General features: G+C 35.3%; 1 protein-coding gene and 1 long non-coding RNA gene across 4 annotated transcripts in view; one reads left to right on the top strand and one right to left on the bottom strand.

Annotated features, from left to right (window-relative positions):
* LOC127504122 (uncharacterized) overlaps positions 1-27814 on the bottom strand; it is a 1137365-nt gene that overhangs the window by 757443 nt on the left and 352108 nt on the right. The window lies entirely within an intron of this gene.
* Positions 160-27694, top strand: mpp1 (MAGUK p55 scaffold protein 1). 3 transcript variants are annotated; one of them, XM_051878532.1, is made up of 12 exons: positions 160-526; positions 15513-15641; positions 17045-17123; positions 18575-18660; positions 19563-19631; positions 21790-21986; positions 22110-22216; positions 22334-22414; positions 24244-24324; positions 25039-25241; positions 25384-25458; positions 27003-27694. In XM_051878532.1, the coding sequence occupies exons 1-12, from the start codon at positions 404-406 to the stop codon at positions 27177-27179; spliced, it is 1407 nt and encodes a 468-aa protein (XP_051734492.1). In that variant the 5' UTR covers positions 160-403; the 3' UTR covers positions 27180-27694. The 3 variants fall into 3 exon arrangements, with proteins under 3 accessions (XP_051734492.1, XP_051734494.1, XP_051734493.1); XM_051878534.1 differs by lacking the exon at positions 160-526 and adding an exon at positions 3875-3960; XM_051878533.1 differs by lacking the exon at positions 160-526 and adding an exon at positions 7748-7908.

Here is a 27814-nt window from a genome sequence, read left to right as displayed (position 1 = left end):
CCCGCCTACCGACGCTGTCTTTCAGCCAATCAATTTGGACCACTGCGCGAAATTCGCGTTACGTAATTAATATTCATAAGTTTAGTATTTGCCATAGTAGAAATCGCGTGCGGGTCCCCGCTACGTTCTGTCAGGGATAGTAACTACGCAAGTGCGCACTCTAAAGGGAAGCTGCAGTGTGCCAGCCCCCTCCTCACACTAATGTTTATGTGCTTTGTCAGCTGTGTCTTGTCTCTTGCGCAAACTCCGGACTTCGAGCCCGAATCTCAAGCTTTATCTTCAACTATCTCAAGCTTTCTTATCACGTCGTGTCGCTCTACTTGACCCACCCCTTTCGGACCTTGAGCAGACCCAACTTGGTCCAGACAATTTTTTCTACCCCTCCTCCTCCTAACTGTGAAACATGACATTAAATTCCAATAAAAACGAACCTGCTGTCATTCTGGAGCGTGTCAACAGCGCGCGAACGGCTCTCTCCGATCTCTATCTGGAACAGCTGCTGCAGAATAAACCCAAGCCTGACAAGGTAAGAGGATTCACATTAAACAACCCGATCTTACTCATTTCCTCATTTCAGCATTTACATTTGACGATCGGATGTTGACCATGTCTGTCGATAGTTTTTTATCAGTGTCACACACAGATATAAGAGTTGTGCACATAATAGATGTGCTGGTCCAGACTGGTGCAGCCCGGTTTGACATCAGCAGCATCACACTGCTGCTCATAACAACTTTCCTCTTGATACCATTAGATGTTTTGACGATTTCAGCTAAAATAGTTCGCAGCATAACTATCAGAATTTGTTACATGACTCACATGTACAGGCATTGAATACATTATTGAATATTATTTTCGCATGACGCATCGTGACGTCACGTTGATAGTGGCTGGGAAGTCCGACTCATTTCTGCGAATCGGTTCTTTCGAACAGCATTAAGAGAACTTAAAAAAGATTCGGTGATTCTTTGAATGCCATGACGTTATGTCGTTGTCACGCGGTGCATATTACAAAATCTATTTTAAAACATTAAAAATTCGAGTGGAGCCATACAATAGGCACATTTGTTATTTTATTACGTTTTGTTTTTCTTTTTCTTACTTTTATTAATAAAGGTGTTTGTTTGTTTGCTGTCATTTAATGTGTCTGATGCAGCGTGCATGTGAGTATGTCAAATATATTTCCAGTACGTTTTACATGTTTTATTTTTTTCTGTTTTCTGTTTTTTTTTTTTTTTCAGTGAACCGGTTCACCAATTCATTGAAAAGAAACGTTTCATTTACGCAATCGCTACATGACAGCTGTGTGTGCGTCGTTTCTCTCTGAAACAAATAAATCAAGTTATATTAGTATATAATTTAATACTGGTAGGTATTTTTTGACCTGTGTCTTGAAACATATTCTTATGCTCTCAGATAATTTAAGACAGGCCTATTGTTTCTGCTTTTTGCTGATGTCATACTCGAATCACCGGTCATCTCAAATTACTAGTTTATGCAAAAAAAAAAAAAAAAATAGGGAATTTGTCTTTCTTAAAGGTTGCTCTTTTATATCAGGACACCTAATAGAGTTCAGTTAGTTTATGTGCTTTGTCTCAGATTTTTATTATTTATTTATTTTTATTTTTTTCTAGACACAAGTCAGTCAATTGTGGACAAAATAAGAGTATTGAGTTTTAATATTTAATGTAGATATAATAGCTCAGATGATTTAAAAGAATTTCATAAGCAGTGGATTTTTCCAGGAGAAAAGAGTAAAGTCTCAATTTAAACTTGTTCCTTTCGAGGAGAAACAATAGAGACAATAAAGTGATCACATTTATCATTCTTATGGGCTGGCAGAGATAATAATCATAGCATATAACATTCATCCTAAAAGCACAATCATACTTTAAATGACTGTATTGATAATTAAATCAATCATCGTAGTAATGTCTCAGATTCACACATCAACTTATCATCATTACCAGTCTCTCTACTATGAGTTAATGCCATTAACTGCTTTTCCTTTTGCTACCAGCAAAAGAAAAGTTCAAAAGAATTATGATTTTTCATGTCTGATTTGTTTGCTGATTTTTTTTTTTTTTACAACCAAATGAGCTGATTCCAATATCAATTGCAAATTGTTTTCTTTAAGCAACAGGTAAGAAATATTGAAAATGGTACATGAACATGAAATTGAATTACAAGATATCATCAGCAGTTTTTTAATAGAGCAGAAAAAAAATGGTCTGACTTTATAGTAGCTTTGTAAAATTACATAAAACCAAAATAAACTAATTTAAAACATTATGTTATGAATCAAATGATGTCAATGTAATTTTAAGATAAAATAAGATTACAGTCCTACACAGAATAGGCTATATTGCCTTTTTTTATGGCTTCACAGACTTTGTAATATGACATTTTGGGAAATTACTATAATGAAGTCACAGATTGGCCAAAAATAACATTAAAGGCCAGTCAACCGGTACATCTCTACCTGGGACATTGTGTTTGAAAAGACATTTAGTGGTGAAAGTCTAGTGAAGTAACAAGGTTAATGATTGTTTCCTGAGATAAACCTCTTATTTCACTGATGATGTGACAACAGTACTCATGTGGTGAGGATTGAATTAGTGGCAGGAGGTTTACCATATGAAGTCATATTAGTTAATATTCTTGGTCCAATGTGTGGTTTGAGACCCACTGAAACTACCCATGCATGATTATGGATTTTTCCCCTTGCACTTCAAACAGAAATGAACGTCTGATATCTGTTGTTGCACATATCCCTTTGGCCCTGTTTACACCTCTGGTATCACAAGTAGACGAGGGAGACACATTCCAGTTTACACCTGGTGTTTTAATCTGTCTCATTTGTCCACGTTTGACTGCTTCTGTCCTGTTTACTTCGATGCGAGGGTCTATGGGCGGGTCCCTCTATTTTCGTCAAAACACCAGCAGGAGGGTTACATGTCGATGCACACTGATTTTACGTCAGAATTCTGCTGCTTGTGTTGTTGGTAAACAAATATGCTGCACAAAGATTTGTTCATATATGTATGGGCTTTTTCAGATATTTTGATGCAATGGACGAAATATACTCACACAACTTACATATTGCGAAATGAGACAACAGAAAAAGATAAGGAGAGCAGCCACTTTTGTTTATGCAATATTAGCCGCAAGACCTTTAAAAAAAGTTTAAAACCCATCTGTCCAGCGTGCTTCCCAACAACACGTCCCACAATGATTATGCATTAGGTCAGTAGGTGGTCTTTTGCGGCTGTTCGAACGCATTCGACCACATGAGCGTTTACAATATGAAAGCAATCCGGTCGAATGTGTTTTCGACCTCCTCTGGAAGTAGTCGAAAGTGGACAAGCTCAAAACATTTGGGTGTGTCTCAATCAGCTCCCTAGGACTCAGGGCACTGATCAGGGAGTCGGCCATTTTAAGGGCTGTCTCAATCGCAGAATCCTTCCAGGGCACTAAAGAGGGCACTTTCGCTCCCTAAAAAGTCCCACAATGCACCGTGAAAACCAGGGAGCATTGATGCTCACTGTGCTCCCTTAACGGAAGTTCTGAAGCGCGAAACTTAAATCACATGAGCCAACTCACTACACATAACGACGTGCGATAGATGTTTTTAAAAATATAGACCATTGTTTTATTATATTTCAGCATAAACACACATCGCTAGACAGGTAATGAACATAATCTAGCTAACATTTATAATTTATTCATGGCTGAAATTTTGCACGTATATGTAACAAGCAAAGAATTTATCATAATGTACTTTAAATAACATTACAAGTAATGTCAGAAATATATCAGCTCTACTGTTGTGGACGTTGTCACGTCGCCGGAAATAGAGATTGCTAATGAGAGACGAGCGCAACACACGGCTCGAGAGCAACGGAGCTTTTATTATGCCACAGTCGAGCGCTTCCGCTTCTTCCGTTCAAGCTATGTGAGGTAACGCAGCCCTGTTTATCATATTTATACATGTATTTCATACATTTGTGTGTTGAAAGTTGTTATAACGTTACTCTGTGCGTTGGATCGGCGGCTCCTATGAGACACTTGTTGCACACTGCAGTAAGCTAGATCGATATTAGTCATGGTAAAACATGGTACTCGCGGTAAATCAAGAAAACGAGATTTAAACAATAAGACTCAATGTGTTGAGCTAAATAGCATGATTAGTTTTCTGTCGATGGATCTATCCAAACAGTTGCTCAATATATTAAAGTGTCTTTGGTGTTTCCATGGTTTCTACAAAATAAAACCAGAAATCGAGGATAATGTGGGTATGATACCATTGATAGGCGACGCATGGACACAGTCCGTGTCCTGGTTAAAATTGCTTATTTCTCTGGATTTAAACATTCTTGGAAACATTTGGGATAATCTAAGTACACAAGTCAACAAAATATATAACATTGTTCTAGTAGTTTTTAGATATTTTAATCCAAAAATATTACATATTGTGCCTTTAAAACAAGGCACAAACAAGATGGCAAATACTTTTCCTTGTTTTTTTTTAGATATATTGGTCTAGCGATTGCCAATAAATCTTTTTATGCAATAGTCAGTATAGTAAAATCTAATGTTTACAATAAAGCTCCACTGTGTAATTTTATGTTAAAGCTTAAATTGAAATCAAAACAATTTATTTTACAGTACAAAAAATGGAAACCTTAAATATATTCAGATTCTGACTGTCCTGATATTATCTGTTGACCAATTTGGCGCTAATATTGGCTGATAACATTATGGCATCGTCATATATAGATCAGAATATCACTTGTAAGTGGATATTTTGACTGGGCAAGTAAGCCACCCTAGCATAAACCACTTGAACTCTTTTTAAATGAGAATCATGGAGACAATAAACAAAACAGTTTGTTTCAAATCCAACATTTCCTCAGAATACTAAACCTGTATGTTAATATGTTAATATCTCTTCTGCTCAGAGCATTATGGGTGCTGGCTTGCTGGCAGCAGCACCCTCTTAGTCATAGATCTACAGTGCTTTAGTCAAACTGAAGAAGCACAAGCTTTCTATAAATAGGAGCCATAATTTTCTCTGCAGATAAAGGGGGGAAGTCTGGAGAACAGTTTGGAGCTGCTTGTGTAAAACACAGTGTACCTGCATTGTGTTTGCTTTAGATAAAAGCACCAGACATGTAGCTTCCCTGTTCACACATGGGTGATTGTAAGTGCAGAGACTTTGGTACATCTAAGAGTAGCTGGTCTACAGTGGAGATGGATATTTCCCATGTAAACTTTAATTACCGCAAACAGTGGGCCTCTTTTTTTTAATGTGAGTAGCTTTATACTGTATAAATATAAATTAGCTGGCCCCCTTTTTTGGGGGGGATGGGGGGGGGGTCGTGTTGGTGTAATGAGTTTATGGAAACTTTTAAGTGTTAAGGCCAATTCACACCGCACAGACAGCTGCCAACAAACACAGACAATCAAGTTGGCGTTGGATTTAGTATTTTATGAAAAATATCTGTCATGTTCACACTGAAAAGAGGACATACAAAGCGAAAGAGGTTGTGGGTGAAGCTGTGGTTGGAAAGACGGGCCACATACTTTAATTTATGCAGAGAACTGCAGTTGATTTGGACAAACTGTTTCATTAGAAAGATTAAATACTCCAGCTTCGATATTTGTTCACTGTTTATGATAAAATTCGGTTGCAGTGACAGTAATTTCTTAATTTATGTCAGGAGTGCAAAATAATCATTTGGTAGCTTATAATATTTTGAAATGCATTCATATTCAGTCATGTCAGCTGTGGTTTATTTGTGTTCACACAGCTGCACTGAACAGCATCCGTTAGGACTTTCAGTCCAAAAGTGCGCATACTTGGAGAAATATATATTTTCACAAGCTAGTTTAATATTTATTATAGACAGTATCATCATTTCTATTCATTATCCACTGATTTATGCAATCTGATGACCATTGGTGGCTTCCTGTGCTGTTTGTTTGTGTTTTCACTTCCCTTTGTTGGTGTTTGTTGGAAAATCATATCACACTGCTCAGACATTTCAGACATTTCAAGACCCGACAAACGCCGATTGAACATGTTCAGTCGGGTGAAAACAAACTCCGACAGGGGTAACACACTGATCTGACAAACTCCGACAGACGTGTTTGTTAGCGTTTGTCTGCGCAGTGTGAATTGACCTTAAAGTAGTCAAACGTAAATTAATCTGGTTATTCGGGTCAAAAAAGTACACAGCAAAATCCCCAGAGTTAAGTCAACTCTGTTCAGAGTACATTTGGTCCCTCTCTAAATAGTGTTAAAATAACACTGAAGCAGAGTTAAAGTTAATGAGATAATTAAGCAATTAATTAAGTGATGATTGTACATTAGTGATGAACACCTGCTGTTAACAAGCAGAAGCACTGAAGAAAAGAGAAACAAGAACTACAACTGACTTCAGTCACAGCCTTAGATGAAATCAACTGAAGATAAAAATAGTGAAATCTCTGAAGATCTGATTAAACAACTCCACAAACAGCATTACCAGCTTCACGTATTACTAACCAGATTGACTTTATTTTCACACATCTACAGAATTGTTTTATTGGTCAAGAAAAAGAAAAGAAACAAAGCCACCATCAGGGAGATTAGCGTTTGCTTAAGTTGGGTTCTTGAAACTTGACTTCATGTTTTAGATATTTATCTGCAATGGCGCATATGTTGTTGAAAAGCAGTGAGGTCAGTGCTTTACAGTGAGCAGATATTAGCTGTTGTTATATGATGTTATGTCATTTATACATTTTGGTCTTGCATTACCAACCCTGTGAAACTACAGCATGAGAAGAAAGTGTTTCAGCAAACAGATATATTGAATAATTTTAAAACCATGTAGAGCATAAAAAATTTTGAACTACTGCATCACTTAGACACACGTACATCAAGAATCAGCATATAAATCTCAACAATGGTGATAAAAAAAAAAACGCTTCACGCTGCAATGCATGCTGGGTACCACCATAGGACAAAACTCCTATCATGCACTGCAGTATGAATAATTAATGTCACCACTGTTGAGAATTGTATGCTATGTTTTCATGTATAAGCCTGAGCAGTAAGAGTTGCTCATTTTTAGCATTGCAGCGTTACAGTGGCATTTGTTTAATGAAATTTTTTTGTTTTTGTTGCAATAGCCAAATCTCAGTCAAGAAACCAAAGAGCCTTCTTTGTGATGTTCATTTGAAAGGGCTTTCAAGCAGGAAATTCAAACAGATCTGCTTCTTCAGTCTTTTTATTCAGCAATGTATAAGCGTTTGTTGCGAAACACTATTGCAGTTGCTCAAACACAAACTATTTTATGGACATAAAAGTGTCAAGAGCCCAACTAAAACAAACCCTGACCACCATGATGGTGGCATAATTTTGTGACCAATAAAACACCAACATCTAAACCGCTGTTAATTCTCAATAAGAACTTCTTTAGACATCTGACAGAAATAAAGTCAATCTGGTTAGTAACAAGTGAATCAGATCTTTTAATCAGATCTTGAGAGATTTAATGTCTTTTATCTTCAGTTGATTTCATCTAAAGCTATGACTGAAGTCAGTTGTTCTTGTGTTTCTCTTTTCTTCAGTGATTCTGCTTGTTAAGAGCAGGTGTTCATCATTAATGTTCAATCATCACTTAAGTAATTGCTTAATTATCTGATTAATTTTAACTCTGCTTCAGTGTTACTTTAACATTATTTAGAGAGGGGCCATATGTACTCTGAGCAGAGTTGATTTAACTCTGGGGATTTTACTCTGTAGCTACACTTTATTCCTCTCAAATTGATACACTGATTGAGCCACATTAAAAATCAAAATACAAATTATCGTATGGGGAGAAAAGAGAAGATTTGGCTGATCGGCACTGGCACCATCATGTAAGTGTTATATTTACATATAGCATGTGAATAAAATATTGTATTTATATGTGTTTTGCAGAGACATTAATTTTTTTAATCAGATAGCAGTCCAGTCAAACAAGTTTCATGAAGTAACCCTTTCAGGCAGCTTGGTCTACATGGTTTGGAAGATGACACAGCTAAAACTCAGTAGTGTTGTTTTGGCTTGTGTTCGCTCAATGCAGTCTTCATAGATCAGTAGTGTGTTTTGTTCCCAAAGGGCTCAAAACTGAAGAGTCAACACACTGCAGGTATCAGCCAGAGCCATCTAGTCTGGTTTCACACTTGTTTTGGTAAAGCACACTGCAGTGCGTATCTCCAGAACTCTTCTTTGTTTTAGATTTGTTTGCTTGCTTCGGATGGAGATTAAAAGAGTTTGTAGAGTTTCAGAATGAAGTTATTATTTACATGATTTCAAATGTGTAGGAGTGTCTTGGTTATTGCTGATGTTCTTTTTCATGTTCAGCACTGAAAATCAGGTGACTGCTAAACGTCTCAAGCCAACACTGGCCTGAAAACAGAGGGTTTTTTTCTTTGTCTGTTGAGTCACATGACAGTCCTGACTCAGTGAAACTCTAAAGTAGGAAGTGTAGCGAGCTGAATAAGGAGATAATGTCGCAGACCATTATTTTGCCATTGGGAATGAGGATGTGTTAGGGCCTGCCACAAATTGTCATTGACCTCATATGCACTGCAAATGTTTAGGAGTGTACAAATAAAGTGCCTAATTAGCATTACAGTCAATGGTTAGGGATTTGACGAGAACAAGACCTCTGGCTGCTGTAAACTGCAATAGCTGTAGTTATGCCAACACAGAATTCTACTTGAAGTGTTGATTTCACAAGACCTGAGTCAACAGGTTTCTTTGCATGGACACGCATTAGTAGGTTCTCTTTAGCTGACCCATGCATTGATGTTTTATCAGCCAAATCATGGCATGCAACCTTTGCTCAGGATGTTTAGCTGTTTCCTATCAACATGTGACTTCCCTCTAATGACGACAGCTTTGTCAGCAGTATGAAGCGAGTTTACGGGAGGCTTCCTGATGATTGGTCTCCAGGCCTGGTATGGTTGGTATTTGCAGTGGCAGATGGTGGGGTTTAAAGTAGTGGAAGCATGCTAAATTATAGTGGACTGGGGACAATAATATATAACAATATAACAATAAATATATAAACCTGACAAATGTCTTGAAATACAACATCTGAACAGTGTCTCGAGGTGTGGTAACTGTAGTATAAGTGGAATAATTGACTCCGGTCCGTTGAATTATTAGAAAATAATGCGAGGTGTAATGACCTTGTAACGTCATAACCACTTCGGGTGTGCATTATTTTCTAATAATTCAACGGCCAGTCATTAATTATTCCTTACATAAATTTATAGTTATCGTTATAGTTATTGTCCTTGGTGTAAACGGGCCTTTAATTTTTTTAATTTATTTTTTTTTGGTCACACAGGAAATCCATCCTACTTTCCTTTGGGCCCTATGGAGTCCATTTTAATTTTTTCCCAAATTCCTTTTTTTTTTTTTTTTTCCATTTTAATTTTCTGGATTCCCTTTTAAAAGATAAATTAAATGATGATGATAATAATAACAATAATAATAATAATAATAATAATAATAAAAAGTTTAAATAAAACTTTAACAATTTAATAATTTATCATTTTTTGTACAATAATAGGACCCTGTGAAATGTGAAATTTTTTTCAGAAATTCTGGGTTGTCTATTTAAATTTTTATGAATTTATGATTTAATACAAATTTATTATCAAAAACAGTGGTAATCAAATGAAGGCAAAAACATTAACAATTTAATTAATCTTTTAAAATGTATTCAAATTAAATTTAACATTTATCAAAATTGACATTTTTTTATTTTAATGGAATATTGCAGTATTTATTAAAAATGATTTATGTGGGCACATTATTTTTTTTAAAAAAAAGTGCCCTCATAATCTTTAATTAAAATAACTTCTCCTCTCTCTTGTAACAACTTCTCTTCTCTGATGATGTGTTTACTGGCGTGAGGGCGGGGCAACCTGTCACTCGCATGAGATCCACCAATAGCAAACCACAACCATCCAACTATCCAATCAATTCCTGATATTCTCGCATATACATCACAGTAGAGAAGAAAAGACTATTGCAACTTTTGTTTCATGCTGACTTTAAAAAATAAAGAACTGATTATTATTATTATTTTTTGTCACAATTCCTTCAAAAACTGAACTTAAACTTTTATTTTTATCAGTGATTAAAAAAAGTAGTCTGTATGATTATTGCATTATATTCAAAGCCTTCAATATCCCTTTAATCACTTTACCATGAAAGACCCTGGAGGTATCTCTGTTTGTATACTAAGTACAGCACCAGAAAGCAGTGTGTTGTACCCTAAACAGGTTTGACTAGAGTGTTCACAGCAGTGTGCAATTATATTTTTAACTGACTCAACTTGTGTGTTTAAGGGCATTGAGGCATGATATTAAAATTGCATCTCTGTCTCTGGTCTTAATGTGTCCAGGCAGATGCTATATATTTATAATGAATTGAATTAAGTGTAAACGTATATGAATAAGCATGTGTTTCAGGATTATCATACAGTATGTGTGTGTGTACATGGGTTTCTGCAGAGAATCCATATGATCAGGAAACACTAGAGCACTGATTTGATTTCCTTAGTGTAGTCTCCCAGATCTAGGACTGTTATCTCACTTACACTAATGGACCCAGTCATAACCCTGTTACCTTCACTGTCACTATCCTTTAGGCTAGCTTAAATGCAGAGCATCTAACATGCTTTGATACAAATACTGACTTACAATACTTTTCTCATGGCGGTTTAGACAAAAGCATCTTTTGGTAGTTGATTATGAACTGAATGTCATATAATGTGTCAAGTCAGTTTTATCAAAGTAGCTTTACAGAAAATCATGATGTTAATATTTATAATATCTTAATATCTTCATGCATATAGTGGCATTTAGCAGATTAGAGCTGGATGATGATATAGTTTACAAATTGTGGTGATATATCGCAGACTAATCAAATTTATTTGTTCCATTCGTTAAACATTTTGCTGCCAAAGCTTGTCATGTGTCAGGGATTTCAAATGTTTTTGCACTGCTGTTTTGCACTAAAACTTTAGGTGTGTCAAGTTAAAAGAATGAAATTGCTCATGACTCATGACAAGCAAGATATGTCTCATTCTTTGCTTTCAAAAACAACCTATTTCAGCAGTTTCTAATAACTTAAGGTCCCTGGTCCACTGGAAGGGGCCATATAATACATGTTGATGAATTGCCAATGCATAAAGCCATTCCATTATTTTTTACCAAAAAATAGCCACAAATGATTAAATGAGGAATGGTAGCTGTGGGGGTAAAGTGTGCCATTGGCTCAACTGAAATGAATGAGAAATTGTTTCACTATATTCACATTATTAAACTTTTTGCTGGCTAGTTTAAGAATTCAAGCATTGTGCAGTAAAAATATACTGTACTGTACCTTACAGTGAAAACAACAGACTTCTCTCTGGTGATGCAAGATTTCGTTTCAGTGTGATTTTTATTGTATCCCTATTATGCTATTTTAAAGTTTCCTAATTTTGTTTAGGACGTCTCCTACAATAGTCTCCTGATCTTCCTCAGCACTTGATACACAGTGATATGAACAGTAACGATGGAATTGTTTTTACCGTATCAATTTGAGTGCAAGTCCTTATCATTTGGAAGTGTATGCAAAGTGGATTTGATTTCGTAGATTGATTTCTGTTCAATTTCCTTCCCTAGGGCCTTTTTTCCTTGCCTTTTTTGTCCATACAATTGAAGTCAATTGGCTCCATAACTGATTGGCTGCCAACATTCTTCTTCTTTTTTTTTTTTTTTTTTTTTTTTTTTTTTTTTTTTTGCTTTCCACAGGAAAAAAGTAATTAAGTTTTGGGAATGATATTAAATTTTAATTTTGGGGTTAATTTTAACTATGCCTTTAAGGAAAAAGTGTCACATCTTATCCACTCTCCCTCATGTGGAAACCCCATGAAGACATAGTGGATTTCACAATGTGGGAAAACATCATACTTCATCACAATATCTAGCTGACACCAGATTATGCTGGTTATCAAAACCTGACATAAGCCAATCGTCGATCATCATGTCTTAAAAGCCGAGTTCCAAAGTCCTGATCATGTAATAGTAGTAATGTGGTGTAAACTTTGCCCTGATCTCGTTTCAATCATGCGTTGTCATGCATTTGCTGAATATCAACAGTGAAACTAACAGCCTTTCTTAGATCACTGCTTGAAGGGTATATAGCTGGCATTTTTATGCTTGTCTTCATAGTATGATTAAAATGACTGACTGCTGCCCCCTAGGTCCACTGCTGTGCCTGTGAAAGCAGATGATTGACAAACTGAGATCTCTGTGATTATCATTTTGCTCAAAAATAATGCTTGAGGGCAGGTTACCAGAAATAGGTTTACCCTAGTCCTGAATGATAAATTATTAAAGCATGACGGTAGTTGACCTGAAAAGAAAACTGTCCATAAAAGAAAACAATTAACTGAGAAAGCAAAACATTAAGCTTTTTATGACTTGCATCTGTGCAACAACACATAAAATCACACTCTTGTAACTAATAGTGTTTGTTCATGTACTTGAATAAAAAAAAAAAAAGTTTAAGCCTAAAGCTACAGTCACACTATACTTTGAGCATGTGAAATTTCTTCTGACACTGTAATGGATGAAATGAACGCTCTGTGGCAACTTCTGTAAAAACATAAATTCAACAACAAAAAATAAATAAATACAAGATGTAAAAACGCAATCCACTTCATTTTGCTGCAATGCAAAAACTTTTGTTCTTCTAATTCAGCTAACACTGTTTACACCAGACGCAAGTGGCGCGACACGACAAAAACAATTAGAACCCATTATATTCAGTGATGCTGTCTACATTAGATGTGGTGCGACACGACAAATCCTGACGGTAAACTGATGCCCCATTTATTTTTGATGTACTTTAACACTAGATCCCTCAGGGGTCGTTATACCTAAAAATACAGGCTAAAACTGGCCTACAATGACAATGGAATTAGAAGGAAGTAAATACATATTTGGGTGCTGTAATATTATAATAAAATGTCTTTAATCACATATTGAGAGAACCCATGTTATTTAAAGGGATAGTTCACCCAAAAATGAAAATTATCCCATGATTTACTCATCCTCAAGCCATCTTAGGTTTATATGACAATCTTCTTTCAGACAAACACAATCCGAGATATATTTAAAAATATCCTTGGTCCTCCAAGGTTTATAATAGTTGTGAATGGTGACCCACATTCTGAAGACAGAAAAAATGCATCCATCCATAAAGTAATCCATACAGCCCAAGGGGGTTAATAAAGGCCTTTTGAAGCGAAGGGATTTGTTTTTGTAAGAAAAATATCCATATATAAAACTTTATAAATTCAAATAACGAGCTTCCGATAGACGACCGCATGCAGAATGTGCAAGTTGACTTGCGCCAAATGAGTAATCCTCTGACGCGATGTATGACGTAGGATGTAGGAGTATCGTAAGCTTAGATGCCTCTCACAGTTCAAACAAATACGGCTAGGCAACAAACTCAAGCTCCTCTTCTCTTATATCGAAATCCTCCGACATTTCTCTTTAAAATTTCTTGTTTTAGACTTCTAATTTGTAACCAGTGTTTTGTTTTGCTCTCTCCTCTTCGCCTCCACGTTCGTCATTGCATCATTGCGTTCGGGTCAAAGGTTGCTCTTCCGCCTAAATTGACGTGCGCAATATGCGTATGGTCGTCTGCCGGAAGCTCGTATATTTGAATTTATAAAGTTTTACATATGGATATTTTTCTTACAAAAACACATCCCTTCGCTTCAAAAGGCCTTTATTAACCACCTTGGGCCATGTGGATTTTTTTTTTTTTTTTTTTTTTTTCTTATGGATGGATGGATGCATTTTTTTTCTGTCTTCAGAATGTAGGTTACCATTCACAACCATTATAAACCTTGGAGGACTAAGGATATTTTTAAATATATCTTGGATTGTGTTCGTCTGAAAGAAGATTGTCATATAAACCTAGGATGGCTTGAGGGTGAGTAAATCATGGGATAATTTTCATTTTTGGGTGAACTATCCCTTTAAATCATTAAAAAATACCCTACATAGACAATAAAGAGCAATAATAATTCACCGCACTGCATAGGATGTATGATGCAACGACAATTTCGAGCTCACTGTTTAACCTATTTAATTATTAATTGGTTTAGTTATATCATTTATAATTTGAAAAAGGGAACTACACCAATAAACTTGGGGTAATCATAAACATTTGTTTTATTCATTACATCATAGATCGGAAATATAAAAAAAAAAAATGCAAAACAAAAATTAATAATTAAGCCAATGTTTGAACATTTATGAGTAGGCTAAAACATCTTCATTTGAACGTGCGTTGTGTGACCGTTTACAGTAAGCCTACGCGTTGCTCAAACACAGCGAGAAAATAAAGGAATTATATTGGGCTAAGTTTGACCTTTATGTATAAATCCCCTGTTTTTTTTTTTTTTTTTTTTTTTTTTTTTTTTTTTAAATTTAGTTTTATCTAAACAATTTTTAACAGGGGATTGTAAATAACACAATTTTAGTAAAAGTCAATGGCTGGAATACTTGGATATTTTATTGAAAATCTGTTATATACATTTGAAAAACAGTCATGGGTAAATTTTACCCCATGGCGGTTCTAGTGTTAAGTGCTTGCGCTATTTCTGACATGAAGAACAAAACAGTTGCTTTGTGTCCAGTGTGGACACATTGTATAAGATCGTCTTGTTCTTCTTTTGGTCACACATCTTCACGTAGGTCAGAGTTCACCAAACTTGAATTTTGGAATGCAGTGAAATGCAAAACATCTTCGCACAAGCTTTCATTTTTCCCCTAAAACAGGCTAGTTTGTTAAAAAACTGACTATCCGGCATAAAGGGAAATACAGAGATGATTGGAGTCATTATGTATAAACAAAATAACAAAGATTTGCAACTTTATTCTTATGTGAATAAAAATGAATAAAGATGGGAGTGTTTATATTTTAGAATGAAAATAATTTTTGAACCACTAATGAAAAGTTGTGTATTGGACTACTCGATTTAACATAATAACAGAGCATTATAGAAGGTACCATTATTACCTTCTTAGGGACTTTGTTTAGTCATGCTAGTTGAAATCAAGCCCCCTCATCAGACAACATAACCATGCCAACCAGTTCCCAGCATTGCAGGATTTAATGAAGTGTTAAGATGTGTCCGTTTAATCGTTAACCCAGGACAGATGTCCACAATGACTCCTCAATCCTCCTCCATATTACCACTTTATTTTATGCCTAGACAAAGTGCTGATATATGTTTGGATACACTTTATTTTAAGGTGTTCTTGTTACAGTGTAATTATACATTTAAGTACTGAGTAATATTAATTAACCACAGACAGATCTAATTATTAGGATCTCAACGGTGTGGTTCCTGTAATACAGCGCTTAATGTGATCCATGTTTGCATTTCCAGGCCGTCATGCAGACATATGACAGCAAAGCACAGGAAGTCTACAGCAACGGCAGCGCCAGCCATATGAACGGCAAAGACGTAACCAAAATGAGAGAAGTGGCCTTTGAGAAGAACCCCTCTGAGCCACTGGTATTATAGCTTTTATTTTCATGTGTTTCATGTCTTTTGTATTTACGAAATTAAAATACTTAATCATTAAATTATTCTCTTTAAAGGAATATAATTCACAGATTAATTCTGTCATTATGTTGTCTTGACAAATCATACTAGCAACATGCTAATTCATGCCACCAACATGCTAATTCATGCTAGCAACATGTTAATTTATGGTAACAACATGTTAGACATGCAAATGCATGCTAGTTAAGTGCTAAGTCATGTTAAAAATTGGATAAAACATGCAAGCTCATGTTAGCAATCTGCTAAAAAATTTTTAACAACGTACTAAAACATGTTGGCAAAATGCCAATCATGTTAACAATGTGGTAAAACATGCTAGCAACATGCTAATTCATGTTAGCAATGTGGTAAAACATAATTCATGTTATCAATGTGTTAAAATATGTTAGCAACATGCCAATTCATGTTAGCAAAGTGCTAACTCATGCTGGAAATGTGGTAAAACATGCTAGCAACATGTTAGTGTTAGCAATGTGATAAAACGTTAATTCATGCTAGCAAAGAGTTAAAACGTTATCAAAGTGATAAATCATGTTAAAAAATGTTAATTCATGTTAGCAGTGTTGTTAAAATATGATAGCAAAGTGGTAAAACATGCTGATTCATGTTAGCAACATGCTAAAACATGCTAGCAACATGTTAATTCATGCTAGCAAATTGTTAAACCATGCTCTAAATGTGATAAAACATGCTAGCTACATGGTAATTCATGTTAGCAAAGTGTTAAAACATGCTAGTTCATGCTGCTAGGAGAATGTTAAAACATGCTAGAAACATGCTTATTAATGCTAACAGTGTTAAAATGTGCTAATTAATGCTAGCAGTGGCAATTCATGCTAAAACATGTACGCAACATGCTAATTCATGTTAACAGTGTTTAAAATCATGCTAAATCATGTTAGCAGTGTGCCAAAACATGCTAGCAACATGCTAATTCGTGTTAGCAGTGTGTTAATTCATGTTAATAACATGTTAATCATGTTAACCTGTTAATTCATGTTAGCATCATGTTAAAAAATGCTAGCAACGTGATAAAACATGTCAGTGACACCCCCCCCCCCCCCCCCCTTCTCTAGTAAAAACTTGAAACTTTAAGCTGTTCAAAGTTGTTTCAAATTTCAGACATGGCTTTCTCAAGCCAACATCAAAGTTTGTCATCAAACTTTACTCATCTAGTTTACTTGTGTTGTTCCATACTTGTACGCTGTTATTTATTTTTTCAATGGAACAAAAAATGAGTATTTTAAGAAGATCTTATCCATCTAATGACAATTCATAGTGACCATGTCTGAAAAGCAGTTTTGAAGTCTCTAAACAGCAGAAGTGTAACATTGTGCTCTGTGTCTTTTCAGGGTGTAACTCTTAAGCTGAATGAAAAGCAAAGGTGTACAGTGGCGAGAATATTGCATGGAGGGATGATACACAGACAAGGTACAGTGGATTCTTGGTTTGTTTGTGAATAATTATGCAGTTTCCATTAAGGATGTTCAGAGCCCGATCGGTATTGGGCCGATTGTGCTTTTTTTTTTTTTTTTTTTTTTTCAACTGATCGGTACCAGCTATCCTAAGCCCGATCCTTTATTTTACGTCATCTATCATGCAGTAGGTGCCGGTATGCACCTTCAGGTGGGTTTGCCAACCGCCGTTAAATGGCCGTTAAAAAAGAAGCAGCTAAATTGAACCAATGAGGTCTGTTCTAGCGTGTCACACAAACACACATTCGAGCTAGCATATTTGGTGCACAACTTATTCATTTATTTACTGTTTATTTTTATCTGCTGTCAAACTATCTGAGACGCCGTTGCTGCGGGTTGTCTTGCTTCAGACTTGACTGACAGAAAATATTACAAATATTACAAAATTTGACATTAAAAAGTGTAAAAGTCTTTATAAAGTAACACTGTTCAACAGTGACACCCACAGGTGAAGTTATAGCGGGAGGCTTGCCTCCTCGGTCTCCATTGACTTAAAACAGACACCCTAATGCGTGCAGTGGGTTTAGTGGGGGTAATTGAGAATAAATGGGGGAAAGTCACGTGAGAGGAGGCAATGCCTCCATCACGCTTTGATTGGATATAATGGGCTAGGATTGGATATGATTGGTTTACACGATAAATCCCGCCTCTTGTTTTCGTGCGCTTGAATAAAGACAATGATGCTGTTAATGGGAAGACTAATTAAAAAGCAAGTAAACCGCTTAGCCATTTCACCGCTTTATGTCACGTCAAAATCAAACTTAAAATGGCCTGAAACCATGATGACTGTGGGGGTTTTTAGTGAGCAATCAGCTTAGGGGTAATAATAGTACATCTTCGTGTCTGCGTCTGTGACCAGTGTGTACAAGCTTGATGACTGCTGAAAATAAGTTGACTATTAAAAAGAAAAGCTGAACATTAGTTCACAAATAATATATATTTATTAAATTGTTACTGCCTTTAGTTATTATTTTGGAATAAATGTAAAAAATGCATAAAAACACTAACTTGATGAAATTTATATTTGGTTTTAATAAATAAAACATTACATGGTTAATGCAAAAGATACAAAATGAAATTTAATTTGGTCTCTTTTTTGTTATGTCTATTTAACCAGGAAAATTAAGAATAACAGACATAAATTTAAATGTGATTTACAGTATATAAAAAATGTGCCTCCTCATTTTAAAACACCACCACACACCACTGATATACAGGCCTGTAAATATAGCCAAGCACTAGGAAAGTACAAGTATTGAATCGGGACTCAGTATTGGTAGATACTCAATATTCGATGACTCGGATCAGATCAGGGGCACAAAACTTGATCGTGACATCCATAGTTTTCATACAGCTCAATGGATAACAGCTTGACACCTTTTTTCCCTTTTTTTTTTTTTAAAACAGGTTCTTTACACGAAGGAGATGAAATTGCAGAGATCAATGGGAAAAGTATTGCTAATCAAAGTGTAGACCAACTGCAGAAGATTCTGGTGGGTATTTGTGTCATTTGTGGATGCACACTAAAAAAGAAGTACACTTAAGCATACTTTGAAAAAGTGTGCTTATTTCAGAAATAACACTTTAAAAAAGAAAATACTGAAGTGTCAACTGAATGTTATGTTTTCATACACTTAAATGCAAGTTATTGTAACTTACTTTAAAGTAAAATTTAATTTGACATAAAAATACAAGTGTGTTAAGAAACGTAATTGTACTTTCTTTAAGTAAGTGGCTTTTTATTTGATTAATATTATATTATCAGCAAGTACAGTGTTTTAAAATATACACTTAGAAGTTTTGAAGATTTGAAGTATGATTGAAGTGCACATTCAGTGTAAGTAAGCACACTTTTTTTTTTTTCACAAGGGGTGTTGAGGAGTAACTAAGTGAAAGTAGTGACCTACCTACATTACTCAAACTGTGTAGCTTTTCCTGTTACTCGTAACGTTTTCTCATAAGTAGTGGTGTAGCATGAAAACAATTCTACATACGCTGTTTAAATGTCACATTGTTTTGTGATAGTACACAACGAACAGGAGAATCTCCTGAAAAATACCAAGAAATGTCTTTAGTCTAATTTCACAATTTTACACCATGTTTTGTAAATGCATAGTAAAAATGAAAGCATATATAATGGCAGCATTTGTGTACAACAACCAGTATGATTTTAATTACTGTATACCAAAATAAGAATGAGACATTTTTTGCATTATGCTAAATAGAATTTTTCTGTGAAACTCAGCAAAGAAAGTGTCAGTGTAAATTGCTACAGTCTGTTAGTAACTACCATAGTTTCAAAGCAGCAGTTTTTAAGAAGAACTGGCACTCTTAGTTGTTTTTGTGGTCATGTTACTCTTGATTTGATGTTGTTGGATGTTGTTCATCATTACAGAAAGACACAAACGGTGTTGTCACCTTGAAAATCATCCCCAATCAGCAAAGTCGCCCTATGGCATGTGAGGTGAGTGAAACAACAGCTAAATCATTCTCACATCTTGCCTACTTCTTGCTTCAATACATATATATATTTTTATGATCACAATCTACTCATCTCGCTTTACCCTTTGATTTGTAAATATGCGCTCAAATTTGATCACTTATTTCTTTGTCTGTCTATTCTGTATCCTTGATTAAATTAAGGTTTGAGGTTTATCATGGGAATGGGAAACCAATGAAAGACACAGGTGACTATTTAAGCATCAATAGCAGATAACTGTACACTTACTTTTCTCATTAGATGAAGTAACTTCAAACCCTCTTCTGCCTTCTGCTGGTCACACAGCGTCAAACGGCACACCAGTTGATTGTGAAACCTATTAAACATTGTTTGACCTTGTGATGAGCTATGGCAGGATCCATCTAGAGGTTTGCTTATCAGTTTTAGACTGTAGCTATAGATATTGGCACTAATATCTGTCTATCTATCTGTCTATCTATCTGTCTGTCTGTCTATCTGTCTATCTGTATCTATCTATCTGTCTATCTAATCATGTCTATCTGTCTTTGTTTTTCTGTCTTATTCTAATATGCTGATTTTATATATGATTTCTAAAGGATCATGTGACAATGAAGACTAGAATAAATCACAGGAATAAATTACAAAATATATTAAAATAGAAAACAGTTATTTTAAATTGTAATAATATTTGCTTATTGTAACAATAGTGCTATGTTACTGCATTTTTGATCAAATAAATACAGCCTTTATGAGCATTAAAAAATCGTAATTATTCCAAAATTTTTGACCGGTAGTGTATGACAATTTAAAAAAATAAAATAAAAAAAAATGAATGCATCACATAAAGGGATACTTTTTTCTTATTACAGCAGCATAATATTTATATACATACAGCTTGATTTACAAAAGTAGGACATGTTCCTGGATCAACATCTTTTGTTGACCCTGGAAACCCTTACAAAAAGTTTTATTCAAGTGTGTTATTAGTATACTTTTAAACTAAAAATATGAAAGTATATTTTTAGTCATGTACTTTTTGTGTACTTATGAACATAGCAGTATATGTAAAGTGCAAAAATAATATATAAATAGTAAACTCAGTATTATGTTCACTTAAAAAAAAGTGTTACAAGTATACTTGCAGTATAAAACTACTAAACTTGTAGTTTACAGAGTATACTTCAGAGTGTACTTGCATAAACTAAAATGTGTGCTACAAGTATTATAATAGTAAACTACTAGTATACATCTAAGTTCACTTGTAGTACAGATGCAGTACAAATGAGAAATGTAGTTGTGAAATAGTTGTGCACTTAAAGTTTTCTACTGTTACACTTATAGTACACTTAAAGGGGACCTGTAATGGCTCTTTTACAAGATGTAATATAAGTCTCTGGTGTCCCCAGAATGTGTCTGTGAAGTTTCAGCTCAAAATACCTCACAGATCATTTATTATAGCTTGTCAAATTTGCCCCTATTTGGGTTTCAGCAAAAACACACCGTTTTTGTGTGTGTCCCTTTTAAATGCAAATGAGCTGCTGCTCCCGGCCTCCTTTCCAGAAGAGGGCGGAGCTTTAACAGCTCACGCTTCGGTTGCTCAACAACAACAAAGCTGGAGAATCTCACGTGGCCAAAATGAGGATTGTCAGTAATGGTGTTCAGCCTTACATTGTTCAAACTGGAGTCGGACACTGATGGAGAGACTCCGGAAGAAGTTACAACTTTTAGAATGCAGCCGTTTGTTGTAGTTCTATAAGAAAATATCTCCCTCTGCATTGAACTTTGAGTGTCATAACTTTGCAGGTGTTGTTTATGCTCAAACAGCAACATTTCACACTAACTAAAGTTAAAAAAGTGAAATCATAATCAACCACCCCTTTAAACATATACTTTATATACTAAAAAGTGGGCCAATTTAGTCTCAAGCAGTATTGAAACATTATACTTACAAGTTTATTACTAGTACATTGATATTAGTATACTTACTACATAAAGTATACTTAAAATAGACTTGAACATTACTTAAGTATAGTTCTTTTTCGTAAGGGGAAACTGACCCCTAAAATTTGAAGGCAATGACAAATCATCTGATAAATCATCTTTATGAAGCACTTGTGATGGTTTATGAGAGAGTAATGTTTTCCGGATAATGTTTTTGCAGATGTATATGAGGGCACAGTTTGACTATGACCCTGCCAAAGATGACCTGATCCCATGCAAAGAAGCTGGCCTGAAATTTCAAACGGGTGACATCATTCATATCATCAATAAGAAGGATCCAAACTGGTGGCAAGGGAAGGTGGACAGCTCCTCCACAGACTTTGCAGGACTCATGCCTTCTCCAGAGCTTCAGGAATGGTACATTCTGACCTGCATTCTTTTCCTGTATTTGATGACAGATCAACATTAGCAAGGACTTAGTAATGTACATTTAAGATCTCCCTTTCTTTCACAAGCTAAACATTTCTGATGTTTCTTCAGGCGAGTAGCAAGCAAAAGCAAAGCGACACGGGAAGCCGGACAGTCCTGCAGTCCTTTTGGCAAGAAGAAGAAATGCAAAGACAAATATCTTGCCAAACACAGCTCAAGTTAGTGAAGCTCACCTCTTTATAATTTCTGAAGCCTGTTTTCTGTATAGAGCTGTAGAAACAGGACAGATGCACTTGTCAAGCATTAACAGATTTTTTTTTTTTCTTCTTCTTCAGTCTTTGACCAGCTTGATGTAATATCCTATGAAGAGGTAGTGAGACTTCCTGCATTCACCAGAAAAACTCTGGTTCTGATCGGTAAGCATCATCAAACCTATTAACTTTAAATATTATGTCCTCATTGTCTTTGACACACCTCAGAGCAGCAGGGAATTCCTGGGAATGGAGGATTTATGTGTCACAGCATGGTTGCAGCAGGGTAGAATAAAACACAGGATTTAATCGCAGCAGTTCGTTCATTTTCCAAAACGTAACAAAACCCTCTGAAAACTTGTGATGGGCGATTTTGAAACCTTTATGAATCTTTAGTTTCGAATAAGTGGCTTTGTACATCATAACTGTTTTGAAACATTTCTCTGTATACCCATGAATCATGTGAACTTACTGAGATTCACCCCCCCAGTGGTGAACCAATGAACAAGTGTCTTTTACCTGATCTCTTATCAGTTTTATGCATTTCTAGACATTTCAATTACATGTTAGTATAATTAAAAGGAATAATAGTAGTTGACAGTCTTTTATTGGCCTGTTTAGCTGAGCCATTCATGGAACAAACAAAACAACACCTTAAAATTTATAAAAGAGCACATATTACACAGACACTTGATATTTAATATTATTAGATAAGTTAGTTGCATTTGATTTTACTTCCAATAAAACATTTGCAATGTGTTTGTAAAAAGTTTTTTTTTTATTTTTTTTTATTCATGTTTGGCCTGAGTTTTTGTTGCATTTACACTGTTCTGAACAGCAGGGGTCACCAGCGTGTGGTGTTCCGAAAGCTTCAAAAAAGTGAATCATTTTTTGTCATCTCCGTGTAAACTGCAAAAACGTGAATCTGTGAAAACGGTGATATCATGCACATGCATATTACGTGTTTAGTCGATCAACCTTATTTTTCAACATGTTTTCTGTGAATGTGTGTCAGAAGATTTATTAGGCACTATAGGGAAATAATGAGAAGAATATCAAAGTGCAGTAAACTGTACGAAACTCTGTGCGAGAGCCCATGATACAATGTTGTTTGCCATTTTCACCGATCCGTGTGAACGGGGATAGTTTTGATAACGTTGTCATCTGTACAAAGAAAAAACGTTTTTGTTTTTAGTACATCGTTGTCAGGTAAACGTACCCTAAGATGAGATCGGACACTGAACAGAACAGACACAGGGCTTAAATACACAGGGGGATAATCAAAGCAACTCGGAACAAGTGTGTAACTAAATCAGTAACCATGACAACCAACTCGAAGCACTCAGACAGGCACTGCGGACAGGCAGACAAAACCCAAACTAGAGCACAAAGCAAACAGACATTATACAGAATACATATCATCATCATGGACCCTTTTCACAGACTGCGATGACACGTTTGCACAGTTATTAACGTCGTAAAAAAAAGTTTTATATTTTCTTAAGTAATATTTATAAAACTATGGTGTGTTATATTACCTTGGCATTAAATTTTAGAAAACTAGTTAACGCTGCTATGTGAGTGTTTCTAATACAACAGCTAAGGGAGTGACATGTTCTCTCTTCTGACCAGTCTATTGATATATTTATTATTTATTTATTTTTTTTGGAAAGGCATCAAAGCAATAATGTAGAGTTGGAGGAAATGGGATTAAAAATATATTATATATATATATATATATATATATATATATATATATATATAATTTTTTTTTTTTTTTTTTTTTTTGAATTTCCATTCACCACTATAGAAGTTTATCAAACTAAGATGATTTCAGCTTCTGAAAACCCTGGAAATGTTAAAAAGAATCTATTTATAAAATATAAATTCCCACGTAGATCCACAAAAATGAGCTTAATATTAAAAAATGTGCAGTTAATTTCAAGTTTACAGGTTAAAAAGTGTAATTTTAATTTTTTTGCTCTTGTTTAAAGGTGCACCTGGAGTTGGAAGGAGCCATATTAAAAATTCACTGCTGAGCAAATATCCTGAGAAGTTTGCCTACCCAGCACCACGTATGTACAGTCCAGCTGCATCCCTTCTCACTTTAATTTCTTAACTCCAAAGTCTTCCACCTGTGTTTAGGTATGTTAATATTTAAAAAGAGCAAAACTGCATTATATACGGTCGCAAATCCACGTGGATACCCTGCTGAAAAATGCAGCATTGCTGTTGACTAGCATGCTTGGACCGGCATGGGATGCTGGTTTATGGTTTGCTGGTCTCCAGCATGGGAAGCAGGAGTGCTGGTGGACCAGCTCAGTTTTGCTTGAGAACAGCTTGACTGTTAGTGTTGGGTATCGATACAGGTGTCCCGATTCGATTCCGATTCACAAGATCACAATTCGATTCAATTCTTGATTTTTGATTCCATTCCATTTTTTTCCCCATTGATTTTTCTATGTAAGCATGCGTTAGATGGACATCTTTGTTTCTTTAAACACAGAACTCAAGTTAAAAGAAGTTCAACCTTTAAAAAAATAAATTTAAATTCCTTTTTTGAAATGCCCTGCTTCTTGTGTTTTAAAATGCAAAAACATGAAACACTTAAGGGCGTTTTGACAACTTTTTGCTGCAAAATTATTTTATAGTTTTATTAAACTATAGATTAATTTATTATATATTCACTGTAAGCACTTTATACAGAGTTTTGCTTTTTAAATAAAAAGGATGTTTACTGGAAAACACGACAAAATAAATCATTAATACATTTTTTTTTTTTTTTGCAGACACCACTAGACCTCCAAAGAAGGATGAGGAGAATGGCAAAGAATATTACTTTATTTCCAATGATGAAATGACCAAATGTATCGTTGGGAATGAGCTACTTGAATACGGCAGTTACCAGGGACACATGTTTGGTACTAAGATCGAAACTGTCCACAAGATTCACGAACAGGGGAAAATTGCTTTGCTGGATGTGGAACCACAGGTAATCAAACACTGTTGAGTCAGCTGTCAACTAAATTAGCATAGCGTTTGATCCTTAGCATTGTGGTGACAAGTGAGAACACCACAGAAAACACCACTCACATTTTCTTAAAAATCTAGTTTGTGTTTTTTTTTTTTACCAGACGCTGAAAGTGCTCCGAACAGCAGAGATGGCTCCTCTTGTGATGTTCATTGCTCCTACTAACACTGCCAATCAGGTTAGAAAAGTAATTATTCAGGCTTTAATCCCCAGGGGCTGGATTCACAAAACATTCTTAAAGGGATAGTTCACCCAAAAGTGAAAATTATCCCATTATTTACTCACTCTCAAGGTGTATGTGACCATCTTCTCTCAGACAAACACAATCGGAGATATATTTAATAATGTCCTTGCTCTTCCCAGCTTTATAATGGTAGTGAATGGGGTTTGAGATTTTGAAGCCCAAAAAAGTGCATCCATCCATTATAAAAGTAATCCACACGACTCCAGGGGGTCAATAAAGGCCTTCTGAAGTGAAGTGATGGGTTTTTGTAAGACAAATATACATATTTACAACTTTATAACCTATAATAACCAGCTGCCGGCAAACATCTGTATGCAAGTCGATTTATGGCGGAAGCGTAACCTCTAACGCGATGTATGACGTAGGATGTAGGAACTTAGACACCTCTTGCGGTTCAAACAAATAGGGCTGTGCAACAAACTCAAGCTCTCTTCTCTTACATCGAAATCTCCCAACATTTCTCTTTAAAATTGAACAATAGCCATTAAAACGACTTAAAATACATATATAATAACAATGAGGCAATAATAATTGGTTCAAATAAAGTATCAAAAGCAAGTAATCATATGGTTTTGTTGAACAACACTGTTAAAATACATAATATAATATATAATCAGTAATATACATAATATAATCAATCAACTTATGTGTATTATGTATTATAACAAATGCCAACAGCCTGGTGATTGTTGTTGTTGCACTTTACAGAATGATCAAATCCTTGTTTATTATTGGCCAAACATCATTTAATTAAAATGTCCTCTTAATCTTTAATATTTGGCCACTTTATGATAGAGATGCTACAGCCACTGTCATTTCTTGAACAAGAATGTGTAGACATCAAAACATGCAAACTCAGAGCGAGGGTTTAAACTTTATATTGGAAATTCACAATAGCGCTATGGTATATTATGATTTTTAAATGGTTTAATATATCATGCAGTCTTAGAAAATGGACCAATAATGCGGTTCATGGATTCTCGTCCGTGGAATGCACCACTTCTGGTTTCCAGTTCTTTGAGTTTTCAGCCAGTGAGTCTTAAAGGGATAGCTCACCCAAAAATGAACATTATGTCATTTACTCACCCTCATGTTCTTCCAAACCTGTATGAATTTCTTTCTTCTGTTGAACACAAAAGAAGATATTTTAAAGAATGTTGGAATTCGATGGCTACCGTCAACTGTCTGGTTACCGACATTCTTTAAAATATCATCTTTTGTGTTCGTTTTTGAGCGTCGGAACTATCCCTTTAAGAAAAAAAATAAGATGTTCTTAAGAAAATATTTGAGAACCTTTTAAGTTATTTTTATTATTATTATTATTATTATTATTATTATTTATTTTTTTCAAGAACTGCGCTTAGGAACATTTCGTGAATCTGGTCCCAGAAGCATGCTTATGACCTGAAGTTTATAACAAAGCAATCTTATCCTTTGTACACAAGATTTGTAATCTAAGTTTCCATTCTACTTTTCAGTCAGAGGCGTTGCAGAACATCCAGAAAGAATCCGACAGCATCCTCAGTGCATACCGCCACTTCTTTGATGAAATGCTTGTCAACAATGATGTGGATGAGAGTGTTAAGGGTGTAGAGGAGGCCATCGAGAGAGCCTCCTCAACCCCCCAGTGGGTACCAATCTCATGGGTGTACTAAAAACCCCAGTCCCTTTCCTCAATCTCCCCTCCCAAAATACCATACGAGTGAACCACTCTCACACGGTCATCAAGACAGTTTGCACATGAATAAGTGGTTTATAGAATGTTTGAAAAAAGCAATAAGTTTGTTCTTTTTGTTTAATATGTGAATGATTTTCAAATGCCAGAGTGCTGTAACCGTACCAGTACAGTATATATAGCATTAAGCGATGACATTGTTAGCGATGCAAAAAGGACCTCTACTGTGATTCCAAATACCACTCAGTTCATTAAGGTCTGTTGGTTTTTGATCTTCCCTGGAGTTTCAATGTGCTTTTATACCATGTGCCATGGTGTTCTTAGATAGAATTACATTAAAAAACATGTTAAAAACACAGGGAAATAGTATCAATCTATATTTGAAAGCAGGTTTGTCTTGTCCTGAAATGTTTCTCATAATGATATATGGTTTTACCTCAAGTCAAAATGTAAGGCACTTTTAAAAGAACTGAATAAACGTCTCCCCACACTTCAGTTGTGACTCTCTGTGTTAAAGAATGGAAAACTGTGACTATAGCCATATTTAACCTTGTGAAACAGGCATGTGTTGATATTTCTGTGAGGAAACAGACTTGTTCTACAGTACAGAAGTTC

This window comes from Ctenopharyngodon idella, chromosome 21 (genome assembly GCF_019924925.1).
Source record: "Ctenopharyngodon idella isolate HZGC_01 chromosome 21, HZGC01, whole genome shotgun sequence".
Lineage (NCBI taxonomy): Eukaryota > Metazoa > Chordata > Actinopteri > Cypriniformes > Xenocyprididae > Ctenopharyngodon > Ctenopharyngodon idella.
Note: the sequence above shows the minus strand (reverse complement) of the source record. Positions and strands in the feature narration are given on the sequence as shown.